We start from the raw sequence: 14340 nt of genomic DNA, 5'->3' as shown, positions 1-14340 counted from the left end.
TCAACGCTTGACACGTTCTGCCTTAGTTTCTATAGATTCATCAGGACTAGAAAATGGGACTTTTGGCAGATTTGAATCAAGCACATACCAAATCTTCAGAGCAGTGAGAAAGAATATCATCTTGTCCTTCTAGCGAGCATAGTTGGTGCCATCAAAACGATCAAGCTTTATGAAGTCTTAGTTCATTACTTTGAAGGAAGATTTAGGGTGCTTCTCCATTTCAAGAATAGAATAAATTCCTAAAAATTGTTAGAGAAAATAGGGACTGTGGAAGAAGAATTCGGTGGATTTTGAGGCATGTAGATACACTATATTTTAGGAATTTATCGCCTCCACTATACTGCAAATTGATTTAACAATAATCCATTCAGGATACAACAAAATCCCAAGATCAGAACTTGTAGATTTTTTAATCTTCTGTGAGAAGAACTTCTAAATTTAATGAGTTTGAACAAGCACTTACAAATCAGTTGGAATTTGAAATGACATCTTTTCGGGGTATGACTGCAACAGAGGAATATTTTAAATTCACATCTTTTTGGATAAAAAAACTATAGAGCAGTTAAGATATAATATATTTGGATGTAACGTTAATTATATATATATATATATATATATATATATATATATATATATATATATATATATATATATATATATATATATATATATTTCTGATGCCCAAGATGGCCCAAGTGATCATCAAAATCTTAAATATAAATATAAATATTTAAAGGGCTCACTTGCACTTTCCAAGTGGCCATTTAAAACCTTATATATATATATATATATATATATATATATATATATATATATATATATATATATATATATTTGTTTGAAGGGCTCACTTGCATTTTTCAAGTGCCCATTTAAATTATTTGATATTTTCAATAATTTAAACCGTTACAAACTCATTTCAATACACATACATACAAACTAACACTAACATCCATCATCCTTATAAGCCATGTGACTTTCAAGAGGCCCCTGAAATTAGAGCACTAGCTATGCATTGGATGTCATAACAATCTTCAAGGTAGGTCTTCAAGAGTTTCCATCAACCTTATCGTCCCCGTGACTTTCAAGAGGCAACGGAGAGACCCCGAAAGGAGAGCAATCTCCATGCATGGGACATCATAGCAAGCTTCAAGGAAGGTCTTCAAGAGTCTCTATCAACCATATTAGCTGCGTGGCTCGCCAAAGGTAATAGGGAGACTCCCTCAAAGAGAGCAGGCATCATGCATTAAACATCACAACAAACTTAGAAGTCTTCAAGAGTTTGCAAATTTCCTTAAATATTCCTCCTTACGAAATTCCTTGTTTTATTTGTTTTTGCATGTTAACTACTGTAATCTCATTTTTTGCATATTAGACTGTGAATTCTTCCTTTTAAACAAATTTTCATAATTTATACAGCTAGACCCTTGAAATTCTCACTTTTCATATTTCTTATCAAATTTAGCAAATAATTGAGAATTTTCACACTTTTTCACTTTATTCAAAATTTTCATCAATAAACCCTAAAACTTTTCATTTTTCACATTTTCATAGTTTTTTTTTACAAAGTTTGTAAATTCGTCACCCCCATTTTCTATGATTTTTTTCAAGTAAATCCTCAAACAATTTCTTTTTTACATTCTTCTATATGAATTTGCAAATAAGCCTTTACATACCTTTTTTTCACATTTTTCAATGAAAATTTTACATGTAAATCTTCCACCTTTTCACTATTTCATTGATTTTTTTTTTTTTATACATTTTGCATTAATGTCGTCAACCTTTCATTTTTCATGAAATTTTCAAACAAGCATTTGAACAACACTATCCCATAATATTTTATCGATATTTCTACAAGTGAATAATCTATAGCAGGAAAACATCCAATATAGTATAGCATATGCCAAATTCATGTATGTGCTTTCCATCTAAGATACAGATGATCACATTAACAACATGAAGAAAGATCAAACATTTTCTCAATATCAAGTTTTATAACTTTAAATCCTCTAACTCAAAGTAGCAAACAAACAAGAAAAAAAAAAGACACAAATTGGTAATAATAAAATTAGGCCATGAACAATAAGAGATGAACTATAAATAGAAGAGAGAAATTTTCATCCTATATCCCATATTTTAATCAATTTAAGAGAGAAATTTTCTCAAATAACATCAAAATAAATGGAGGAATTCACCTAAATATTGTGCTTTTGTTTCTTTGATACAATCAGACTCCTCTTCACCTTGTTCTTGACTATTTTTTTGTAATCTACTTCCTCTATTTTTTTCTTTTCTCAATGTTTGTTTATCTTTATTTATTTTTTCCTCAGAGCTTTTCTTTCTTCTTTTTTTCATTCTTTTTCTCCTCCTTTTTTTTCTCTCTTTTCTACTCTTTCTCAATTTTTTGATAATACCCTATTTAGTCCATCTATTATACTCAATGTGCCCATTAAGTTCCTCTATTTTAATTTACCCTCAGGAGGTCCATATATTCTTGAAATTAAATATGGGAAAATCAAGACCACCTTGTGACAGCCGTTGGGTTTTCCATTCACCAATGCATGGTTTTTTAAATATTAAAATATTATTGAAAAATTATTTTTGGGAAAAAATTATATTAGAAATAATTCAAATCCGAATCCAAATCGGATCCAGACATGATACAGTCCTATCCCTCTCCCCTTCTAGCCCTCTACTCCCACCTTAACCGATGTCCATGATGGCGTAGCTGCTACCACCAGGAAACATCATCCACCCTCTCCTTTGGTGATACTAAAGTCTCATCTCCCCTGCGACCATCGAAGTTCCATCTTCATCAACCATCGAAGTCCCACCTCCTTCACTTCCTTATCTCTCCTGCCTCATATATTGCATTCACAATGTATTCTGGGAGGGCAATGAAATGAGAATGGATGATCTATAGGATTTGTGCTCCTCTACCTTGGCAACTTTCGTAGCTTAGTCATCTACAAAGTTTTCTTTGCTCAATTGTAATTTTTTTTTTTGTTTATCAATTCCAGTTTGCATCATGTATGTTAATTTGATTAATAATAATGTGACATTGCAGTCAATTTTCATGTTATTATGTGGCAGTGTAACAAAAATTTCACTGTTTAAATAATAATGGTTGCTAGTTTGTGATGGTAAACAAAAATCAAATTCTGCATTCTGGCTAAAGCTGGTACACTACTTTCTTGGAATGGACACTTGTATGGCTAGAGAATATTTGGAGCATTATGGCTAAGGACAAATTTATAATGTTCATGATTGTTAAGTCTCTAGCATCCTGACTGATAATTGTCATGAGATGGGTAGTCTCATGTTACATGGCTTTTCAGCTTTTCTTTGAATGATAATGTTTATGATAATTTTTCTTTGACTTTAAATTTTTTTGTTTTTGCTTTTTTTCGGTTTTGTGATTAAATATTTTGAATGTAATATTTTATAGATTGAATTTACAAATTGATTGAATTTATAGTTTTTGTTTTTTTTTTTTGTTTTTTTTTTATTTATTTGTAGATGGCTGACAATATTGGTTCTTATCAATCAATATCTCACCCAATTGAAAATTCAGTTCAATCAATTGAAATTGAAAGTTCTACTCTTGAAGGGCTTACTCCAAATGAAAGAAATATAGAAGATCATACAGAGTCTACAACACAATTCGGGAAGCTCAATTGTGTTGTGTGAAGTCATTTTAAAAAAACTCAAGTGAATGGAGAAGGCAAAGCTCAATGTAATTATTGTAAGAAATTGCTTGGTGGAAGATCAAAAAATGGAATGAAGCACTTGCATCAACATATGGAGTCATGCATCCAATGCAAGGTTAGCTAAAGAGGGCAAAAACTCATCACATCTAAGATGGTTAAAGGCAAATAAGAAATGACTTCTACAATTTATGATCCATAATTTGCAAAGAAAGAGTTAGCTTAAGCAATCATTTTCCATGAATATCCACTTTCAATAGTGGATCAGCTCGGTTTAAAAAAATATTCATTCGCACTTCAACCACTATTCAAAGTTCCTTCTTGAAACACCATGAAGAAAGAGATTTTTAAAATTTATGATATTGGAAATCGGTGGCATTGAAATTGATGGACACTAATAAAGGAAGAGTGGTAATTACAACGGATATGTGGACATCAAGCAATAAAAAAAAAGGGTACATGGCTATCACTGCACACTATATTGATTACTCTTGGAATTTACAAAGCAACATTTTGAGATAAATATAAATTTATTTTATGATTAACATTACTTTTTAATGGTATTAATAATTTTTAGTTACTTTTTTTGTATATTAGAATGATTGATAATGTCTTTTTTATATTATGTTCATTTATTTCCCTGCTCCTTACACAAGTAAGAGACTTAGTACTGCATTGATTGGATGTTTATTGGATTGCAATATCAATGACAAATTATCCACCATAACTTTGGATAACTGTAGCACAAATGATTCTATGATTGAAAAAGTCAAAGATAAGTTGCATCTTGGGTCTTTACTAAAGGATGGTTCTTTGCTTCATATGCGTTGTTGTGCACATATATTGAATTTAATTGTGAAGGATGGATTAGAGGTGGTGAAAGATAGGGTAGAAAAAATTCATGACAGTGTAGTTTATTGGAATGTAACTCCTAAAATAGTGAAAAAAAAAATTCAAGGAAACAACTAAACAACTGCGCATAAGCTACACTAAAATTTTGTGTTTGGACTGCCCAACTAGATGGAATTCAACTTATAAAATACTTGATATTGCTATATTATACAAAGAAGTGTTTTGTAGGCTAAAACATTGTGATGATAAATACACTTGTTTGCTAATAACAACATAATGGAAATTTGTAAGTGCAGTTTATGAGAAGTTGAAGATTTTTAATAGTGTTATAGAATTATTTCCTTGCATTAATTATCCTACTGCTAATCTTTATTTTCCCAAAGCGTGTGAAATTAATTTGGCAATATCAAGTTGTCTTACTTCTTCTAATGAGGTGATTCAGGAAATGGCAACAAAGATGATGGATAAGTTTAAATGTTATTAGAGTGTGATTCATGATATTATGGGAGTTGCTACAGTATTGGATTCAAGATACAAGATGAGTTTACTTGAATATTATTATAGAAAATTGTATCATGTTGATGCTTTTGTTGAAGCTAATGAAATTCAAAAGCTTTGTTATGATTTGGTTTTTGATTATGAGTTAAAGAGTAAAGAAGTCACTAGCTCTCCATTTGAAGATATTAACAATTCTATAGTTGATGATTCCTTGAAAGAGTTTGATGCATTTGTGAAGAGTCAGAAAAGGGTAAAAACAACACATCTCAAGTCAGAGCTCAATTTTTATTTGAAGGAAGATATTTTACCAAGAACATCTAATTTGAATATTTTTATGTGGTGGAAGTTAAATGGAGTTAAATATCCAACACTACAAAAAAATTGCGAAAGATGTATTAGTCATTCCAATATCTACTGTACCTTCTGAATCTTCATTCAATACTAGTGGTTGAATTATAAGCCCGCATCGTAATCAACTTCATTGGCATACTTTAGAGGCTTTGATATGTGCTAGAAGCTGGTTATGGAGTGAAGAAAATAAAGGTATGGTGTGTTATGTTTTATGTATTAATATTATAATATGTTATGTTTTATTATCAATAACTCATTAAATTTTATGCGGCTTATTTAGGCATGTGTTATAAAAGAATTGAAGACTGCCAATTTACTTGATGAAATTGATTCAGAAGATGAAGTTAAAAATAAGATTTTATAAATTTAATGATATTTGGTGCAAAATATATAAATTTTATTTTAAAATATAAAATTCTTTTTGTTTAATATAGATGAATTATTAGCAAGTGGAGCTACTTATGGATTGGAAGATGATTAATCATTTGATGATGAATGGTGATCACCATTTAAACAATTAAAAGCTCTTATTTTGAATTGAATTGAATTTTTATTTTATGTATTAATATTAATACTTATGGTTTCATTATCACTAACTTTTTAAATTTTATGTGTTATATAGGAATGACTTCTAAAGCAATGAAAGACTATATCAATTTACTTAATGGGGAAGATTTGAAGGTGAACGTAAAATGAAAATTTTAAAAACTTAAAATATTTGGTATAACATATATAGTATTCATATTTTGAATTCTAAGATTCATTTTGTTTTATGATGATGAATTATTATCAAGTGAAGCTACTCATGGATTGAAAGAGAATTGATCTCTATGAAAATGATGTTGATGAATTATAGTCATTTAAAAAAAAATTATGATTTTGAATGAAATTTTCAATTCCTACTCTAACATTATTTTGTGCGACTTTGAATGCTTACATTATTGTTTGGGATTGAAATTGTTGTCGATTGATATCCATGACGATGATGAATGGTGTTCATTCAAACAAAAAACTATAAATGGGATTGACATTTTAAATTTCTACTTGGTATTGTTTTTTGCTATTTTGAATTAGGATTGAAATTTTCAATTTTTATTTTAATATTATGGGTGTTTTGTCAAAAATGTCTAATTGTCATTGTTTTATAACAAAATATTGTATTAATTAAATATTTTTATATAGTGGTCATGGCGAGGGCGGGGATCCCCGCGGGTACCTGATTCCCTAGCGAGGGAGGGTGTGGGTTGGGCATTTGAAAACCCTCCAGGTTCGGGGCAGGGACGGGGGTGAGGTAGGTAAAACCCAACCCCCGCCAGACTCGTTGCCATCCCTAACCCTTACTGAATTATTTTTAATGTACTTAAATTCATGTCCCTTTTCAGTTGAGATCTCAATAAGTTTATTCTTGAACAATCTGAAATCTTAAAACCTAAGATTCAGGCAAAAAATCATCCAAATGGGTTATAAATTTTCCGCTAGACTTGTGTCTCCTTGCATCATTTGTAGCAGAACACTCACTTGTATCATCAAAGCTCCAAGGATCTAATGACTCAATGTAATCACTTTAATATTGACTAACTTTTCCCCTCTTTGTACCAAATGTCATAGTCTTTCTATCATGGCCATATTCAGTACTATTTGGCTGGCCCTCATCTTCAAATTCATCCTCAATTCCATCAACACTTTCATCAACATCATTTTCACCATCATTCTTTTATATTTCCCTCCTCAATTGAACAAATTTTCTTACTTATCGCTACCCTCTCTTTTTCCATCATCAACATCTGAGTTGTAATCAATAAATGGGACATCTACTAGCCTCTCTTCACCTCCATCATATTTACTTGAGTCACTCTTATTACTATTCTCGTAATCCTACTCCACATTCAAATCCACAACATTTTATTGCCTCACATCCAACTCCACAACATTATCACAATCAGACACTAACCCTTTTGGAAAGGTCTTGTCTGGCTTAGCACTTAATGATTCAACATAAATATCTATTGTCTAGTCTTTTCTTAATTGATCAACCAAACCTACAATCCCTCCATCATCACATATTTATTTTTAACGCCCCTTATCATCCATATAAAATAATTCTAGGTGGGATCCACATTCCCAAAAAGATTGGTCCATTGGTGAGGGTTAGCTCCACCCTTATATGCACATGGATACTCTCTTAATTAGCCGATGTGAGACTAAAGGGTCTATTACATAGCACCCTTGATCGAAAGTTGATGCCCTTATTAGCTCGACTATGGGGCCTGACTATGGAACCCTACTCTAGGACCCACATAGGTTAGCATGCCCGACGCCTCCACTCAGTGCACCCACTTGGTGCCTAACGCGACCCCACCCAGACCAAGCCCCACACCAATAGAAATCTCAATGAAAGCACCAATGTTGTGCACACAAGGGTGGGATTCACATCCCCAAAAGACCGGTCCAATGGTGAGGGTTAGCCCCACCCTTATATGCATATGGATACTCTCTCAATTAGCCGAAATGGGACTAAAGGGTCTATTACATAAACACTCACTTGACCACTTGACAAAAGAGAATGCTAGGGGGATGAAGGCTATAGAAAAGGGAGATGAACTTTGGTTTGTGTTAGATGATGAGATGGACAATGGACTGTCGGGCGTGAAATGATGATTAGGTTATGTTCCCTGATGGTAGCAATGGTGACAGCTCAGTAGGAGAAGATGTTAATGCAGCTGCAGGAAGCAAGATCATGACTAAGGGTTACGTGCACTGGGTTCAGTAGAGGGCTGGAGAGGGAGAGGGATAGTGCCATATCAGGACCAGATCTAATTTGGACTGGATCCGATTTATTTTAATGTTTTCTTAAATTTTTTAAATAATATTTTAATCTTTTAAAAAAACCATATTAACATTGTGGATGGAAAGCCAATTACCCATCATGAGGTAGACTTAACTTTCCCCACTTCAAAAGTAGAAGGACCTCCTGAGGGCAAATTACAATAGATAGACTAAAAGGTTACATTGAGCATATTAGAAGTCCTAAATAAGGTATTACACCTTTTTTCCCCTCTTCTCTAGCTTCCTCTTATTCTCTCTATTTGCTTCGTTTTTTTTTTCTCTTCTATCTTTCGTATATTTTTAATTTTATTTATTTATTATTTTTGTGCTACCTTCCTTTAAGGCCTCCTTATGTGGGATCCTTCTATTTTTTTCTTTATTTTTTCTGACTTTTTCTTTGGTATTTGTTTCCTTTTTCCCTCTTTGCCTTTCTCACACTCCTCCATTCCTCATGCCATCCTCGGAGTTAATTTTTTGAACAGTCACCCAACTTTGCCTTATTTTCACTTCAATCATCCAACTTCAAAATGTATCAAAGTGGTCACTCAAGTTACAAAAACTTTAACCAAATAGTTACTCTAGATTTTTCGGCACTCAATAGCCTATGTGGCCGCCGTAAAAGTTGAGTCAGCAGTTGATGTCCACATCATCAAGCTTACATGGCAATTCTATTAGGCGGCCACATAGACTATTGGGTGCCGAAAAGTCTCAAATGATTGCTCGGTGAAAGTTTTTGTAATTTGAATAACCACTTTGATACATTTTGAAGTTAAATGATTGAAGTAAAAATAAAACAAAATTGAGTGACTATTCAAAAAAAAAAAATTAACCCCATATCTTTTTCTCTCTCTATTTTTGTGCAATCTTTTTTCGTGAATTTCCTTTCCCATTACTCTAAATTGGGAATTTTTTGTTCATTTCAAATTTTCTGGATTTTAAAATCTGAATTTAAACTTTTTTTTACTATTTAATATGATTTTTCCTTAATAAAACTCTATATAAACATAAATAAAATTGCTTTGTAGGAGTAAATAACTATAAATGATTTTTACAATGGATAAAAACAATTTTATTATGTTTTTCTTAAAACCAGAATAGAACATTGATTCCTTAGTTCTTAAAATATGGAAAGGTTTTTTCTATTTGTATTTTAATTTTTTTTAATATCCTAATTTATTTTGCTGTGAAATAAAAAATTTTGTGATCACTATTTTTTTTTGTTTAAAACATAAATCATCAAAACTTCTAATTATGTACAAAATAGAAAACAGTTAAAAAAATAATGTATAAAGAAGTTCCAAATTCAAATTTTACATAATAATTAAACAGATTATTTTTTTACTTTTGTCCATCTCTCCAGTTTACTAAAGAATATAATTACTAAAATTTTACTCGCTAATATCACAGACATGCATAAATATTTCTTCCATTTTTTTCTCGTAGTGTAAAGACATTTACTTTATAAAATGAAATACCTTTTAAAGGCTTTTTTTTTCTTGAGGTTGTCAGTGTGTGCGCTGTATTTTAGAAGCTATCAAATCATTGCTTCTAGAAAATAGGTTGGTGCTTTTAGAAAAAGTGCTTCCAGAAGATCAAATAAAAACTTAAATCTAAATCCTTTGGACCGAAATAGAGATGAAAATATTTTTTTAAAAAATTTTCTATGACATTTTTTTTTTTACAAAATAAAAAAAAACAAAAGACAAACGAGTATGAAAATATACTAATTCCGGTGACTTAACTGACCTCTTAGAGATTAACCCTTAAAAATTTTATAAATCAATAATAGATGGTTCGACAATTAATGTTTTAATAGAGTACCCTGCACTTTAATGAGAAATATAAAAACAGATTAAAACAGATTAAATATCTAAGGGTACGCTTTGGTCTGCAGGAATGGAATTGAAAGGAGTGGAAGAAGAATGAAAATGGGAGGGATTGGAAAAGCTGATGAGAATGAAAACTATGTTTGGTCGGGAAGGATTGGGAGGTAGTTTTATTGGGAATGAGAAAAAGTGAAAAATATATATGATAAAAATGACCGCATGCCTCTTTATATAAATGAATATTACTATTATTATTATATATATATAATGAGGTGTGATAATTATTTTTTTAAAATTATTTAAATATTAAAATAAATTCATAATTATAAAAGATATTTAACTTTAATAGCTCACATGTGACACTATTTATTAATATCTAAAATTTTGTTAATATCATTAATTAACAATTAATTAATCATAATAAATAATTATTTAACTTTAATTAAAAAATTAAGTCATAATAACCATTCAGATCAATTATGATTCACTTTAATTACAATAATTAAGTATTAAATTAAAATAGTTCACTTTAATATTATTCATTTATTTATTATAATTAATATTGTATTTAAATATTTTCGGATTAATTATTATTTAATTATTATAATAAATTATTTAGATTAATAGATTTATAATTAAAAAAAAATAAAAGGGTAAATGAGTAAATTTACCCATCATAACCCTCATTCCCCTCCCACTCCTCTCATTTTTGAGATTGAGAGGCATGGGAAGAGTTCCCATCTCTCACCCTCACCCACGCCTCTCACTCCCATTACCCACATCCAAACGAGGATTTCTCACTATGAAATGAATCGATTCCTATCGCTTTCTTCAAACCAAACACCCCTAAAAACTTTTATAACTGTACAGGACACAAGAAAAATATTTAAGAAAAATGAAAATATCATAAAATACATATATAATTTTTAGCTGGAGAAAATTTAAACCTTACATTGAGGTCCCGGTTTTAAAAAAACTGAACATAAACCTGAACCCTAGACCCTACACAGAAAGAAAATCAAAATGGACGAGCTGCATTTGCAGCAAAAGTAACAAGACTCATGGGGACTAGTTCATAACTCAGCATTTCTTGTGCAACATAATCATATGCTAAATTCTATAAAGAACAAAAAAGTCTGTATAAGTTGCACAAAAATCTGCTTCAAAAACAGAGTTTTTTAAGAACAAAATGCAGCTCATAAACAATGATGAGCATATAGGAGAAACTTCGCATAATTACCCAACGTTAGCAGATTCAAGAAAACTTCTAGCTTCTGTTCCTGGATCAGCAAGTTCAGCAGGGATCTGTCAAGATAAAAGAAATGGCAATCTATTACTCTGATGCTTTCAGGAGTTAATAATATGAGTAGTATAAACAGGAAAAGTTTTTAAAATAACCACTCAACCTTTCCGTAGATGTTGGTCTTCTTTGGAGAAGCACCAGTGGCAAGCAATAACTGGATAACATTTAAATGTTCACCTCTGGCAGCATGATGAAGAGGCTGGGATGCAAACAAAGGAGAATACTTCAATTAGGGTTCGAAAAAGTCAAGATAATAAACATGGATATGTTTGCACAAAGCAGGCTTACAGTATCTCCTTCAGCATCAACCGTATTAAGCATGCGGTTTATCGAGTCTGCTACCAACCGCGATCTAATATAAGTTGAACAATTTCAGTGAAGCCTGCAGAAAACATCTAAGTTGACCAGAATTTTTATTTTTTTCAATTCAGAATATCTTGCGATCTTTTCATACCTCCTGCGCTAGCATCATGCAAAGGGATGGCCCCCTCCTCATCTCTGATCTCTAAGTTAGCTCCCCGTTGGAGCAGAAGCTGAAGAGATTTTGAATGAATAATTCACATGAAAATGAAAAATTAACGGAATTTTAGACAAACAACAACAACAAAATGAAAAATAAATGGCAATAACCGAAAAAATATAAAGAGGCAGGGAAAGTTTTGCTGCTGACCTGTACACAAGGAAGATGGCCGTAAAGACAGGATAAGTGCAAAAGTGTGTCTCCATCTTCAACCGGATCATCAATGCTACCACTATGACCATCTGAACATTGCCGAACAAAATTTGTTTAAAAAATTTCAAGTAAAAGATATTCAATGCTGATGATGAACTGCCTTCTCCTAAGATAGTTAACTCTACAAAGAATTTGCAGGATCTCAGATGGTGACTACTAAATTTAACACCTACAATGAAATATTTCAAGAAAGAAAGAAAGAAGATAAGTAATGGATAACTAACACATTGTAAAGAAACCAAACCAAATCCTCTTTTGTTAAAATGTTTTGAAATATGAAACATAAACCTTGCATGCATTTGAGTTAAGGTTCTTGTGTAACACAGCAAAACTACGGTAGTTATTTAATCTCTCAAGCCTTCATTTAGAATATTCAGATGATATCATAGAGCTGATGATTTCATTAATAAAAAACGCCTGCATTTACATTGTTACAATGTAATAAATATATAAAGACATCAGTCTCAGAATAATGCAAGAAAGATAACATGCTTTTAAACTTTAGTGAGACTTTGTGAGATCTCAAAAACAGTAAATCATATTAACAATGTCTATAATTCAGTTCATGATCCATTACATTTAACACCGTCATACATTAAATGCAAGAAAATAGACTAAAATGGCAGCTTAGAAGTTCATCTACAAGCCTATCCGGTACTCCTTTCATGTTTGCAATTAAGCTTTCGTTATCAACCATATCAAACTCTTAATAGTTGAAACAGATAACTCCAAGCGAAGAATAAGGAGAAAAAAATAAGATGGGCATCCTTCTTAAGCCCTCCCACTAAACAACCAAAATAAGCACATCAAAACCTTAAAGATTAAAGCTTTTGTAGATTAAAACTCCAAGAGAAGCACAAAAAGGTGAACTGAAATAGACATTCTTCTTATGACTTCCAGTCAGTAATCTACACAGCCACCTCAAAACCTCAAAAATTGATTTTAAACTCCAAGAGAAGCACCAAAACTCCAAAGAACGAAACGTGGTAGATATTCTTCATAAGAATTGCAAGCAATTAAAACCTTAAAGATCGAAGTTTTAGTAGGTTAAAACTTCAAGCTTAGCACACGCAATAAATCAAATCCTTAATAAGCATTCACAGAGGAAGATCAAAACCCGAAAAGGATTGAAATAGTGGTTTTTAGAGATGAAAGTGAGTACCAATAGCAAGACGGAGGGCTTCGACGTCGCCGCGGTGGGCGGCGTCGGCGAGGGCGCGGAGGTGTGGCGGGGAGTCACGGTCAAGGTCGGGCAACACATCGCCGTCGTCTTCGAAGAACTCCACCACCTCATCACCGTCGTCATCGCCGTCCACGCCGATGGGGCGTCTGGGAACCGCCATTGTTGGCCGCCTTCCCTTCGATCCTCGAATGGAGAGAAGCGGAGGAAAAGTGGTTTTTGAGAGGTCTAGGGCATTCTTCAAAATAAAATTTTAAAATAATTGGGGAAAAAATAAAATTTGAATTACTTATAAGTCCCTAGACATTTTCTAATTGACAAAATAGTATTTTGAAGTTTTGGAATATTTTTTAAAGTCCATTTGTGAGGCTTCCTCCCTCATGAACCACATTCCTTTATTTGTTAATTTTTTGGTTGGGAAAAACAATTTCAAAACGCCAAGCATACCTCACCTCATCTCCTATATCTATTTTTCTTTAATTGTTTTTCTTTCATAGAGGAGTTTTTTTTTGTTCCTCCCAAATTTTTAAATGAGTAATATTATTTTTAGCGAATAGATTTTCCGAATAGACTTCTCGAATAATATAGATGTCAAATTGGTATCTATATCAGTATACACGTCATTCTTTCTTTATCTCTTCTTTTAAAAAAATAAATTTTTTTTATTATTTAAATCCTAAATTTAAGTCTCATAAAAAATAAACTTATAAATGATAAATCGAAAACTCCCTCTCTAAACCCTAAACTGGAAATCACAAACCCCCGTTAGGGTTTAGGGCATAGGATTTAAGGTTTATGATTTAGGATTTAGAGTTTAAGTTTTTAGATTTTTCAGGTATAGATTTTGTAGTATTTGGGCTTAAGATTTTAGATATAGTTTTATAATTTTTTTAAAAAATTTTAAGAATTTAAGGATTTTTAAAGTTTAAATTTAAAGTTTATATAAAAAAAATAATGACATGGATGAGGATGTGGATGACAAGTTGGCATCCGCGTCATTCGGAAAACCTATTCAGTAAATCTATTTGGTAAAAATAACATTGCTCTTTTCAAATTATCTAACA

General features: G+C 31.6%; 1 protein-coding gene across 1 annotated transcript; it reads right to left on the bottom strand.

Annotated features, from left to right (window-relative positions):
- Positions 1-11038: 11038 nt before the first annotated feature.
- LOC120261873 (poly [ADP-ribose] polymerase tankyrase-like) lies at positions 11039-13503 on the bottom strand. Its single transcript, XM_039269884.1, is given in 7 exon segments — positions 11039-11365; positions 11467-11562; positions 11652-11707; positions 11710-11745; positions 11818-11896; positions 12034-12125; positions 13259-13503. Coding segments are annotated over 7 exon segments (609 nt in total). The 5' UTR covers positions 13440-13503; the 3' UTR covers positions 11039-11296.
- Between the last annotated feature and the right edge of the window lie 837 nt (positions 13504-14340).

The sequence above is a fragment of the Dioscorea cayenensis genome, chromosome 1 (assembly GCF_009730915.1).
Source record: "Dioscorea cayenensis subsp. rotundata cultivar TDr96_F1 chromosome 1, TDr96_F1_v2_PseudoChromosome.rev07_lg8_w22 25.fasta, whole genome shotgun sequence".
NCBI lineage: Eukaryota > Viridiplantae > Streptophyta > Magnoliopsida > Dioscoreales > Dioscoreaceae > Dioscorea > Dioscorea cayenensis.
This window is presented reverse-complemented; position numbering and strand designations above follow the sequence as displayed.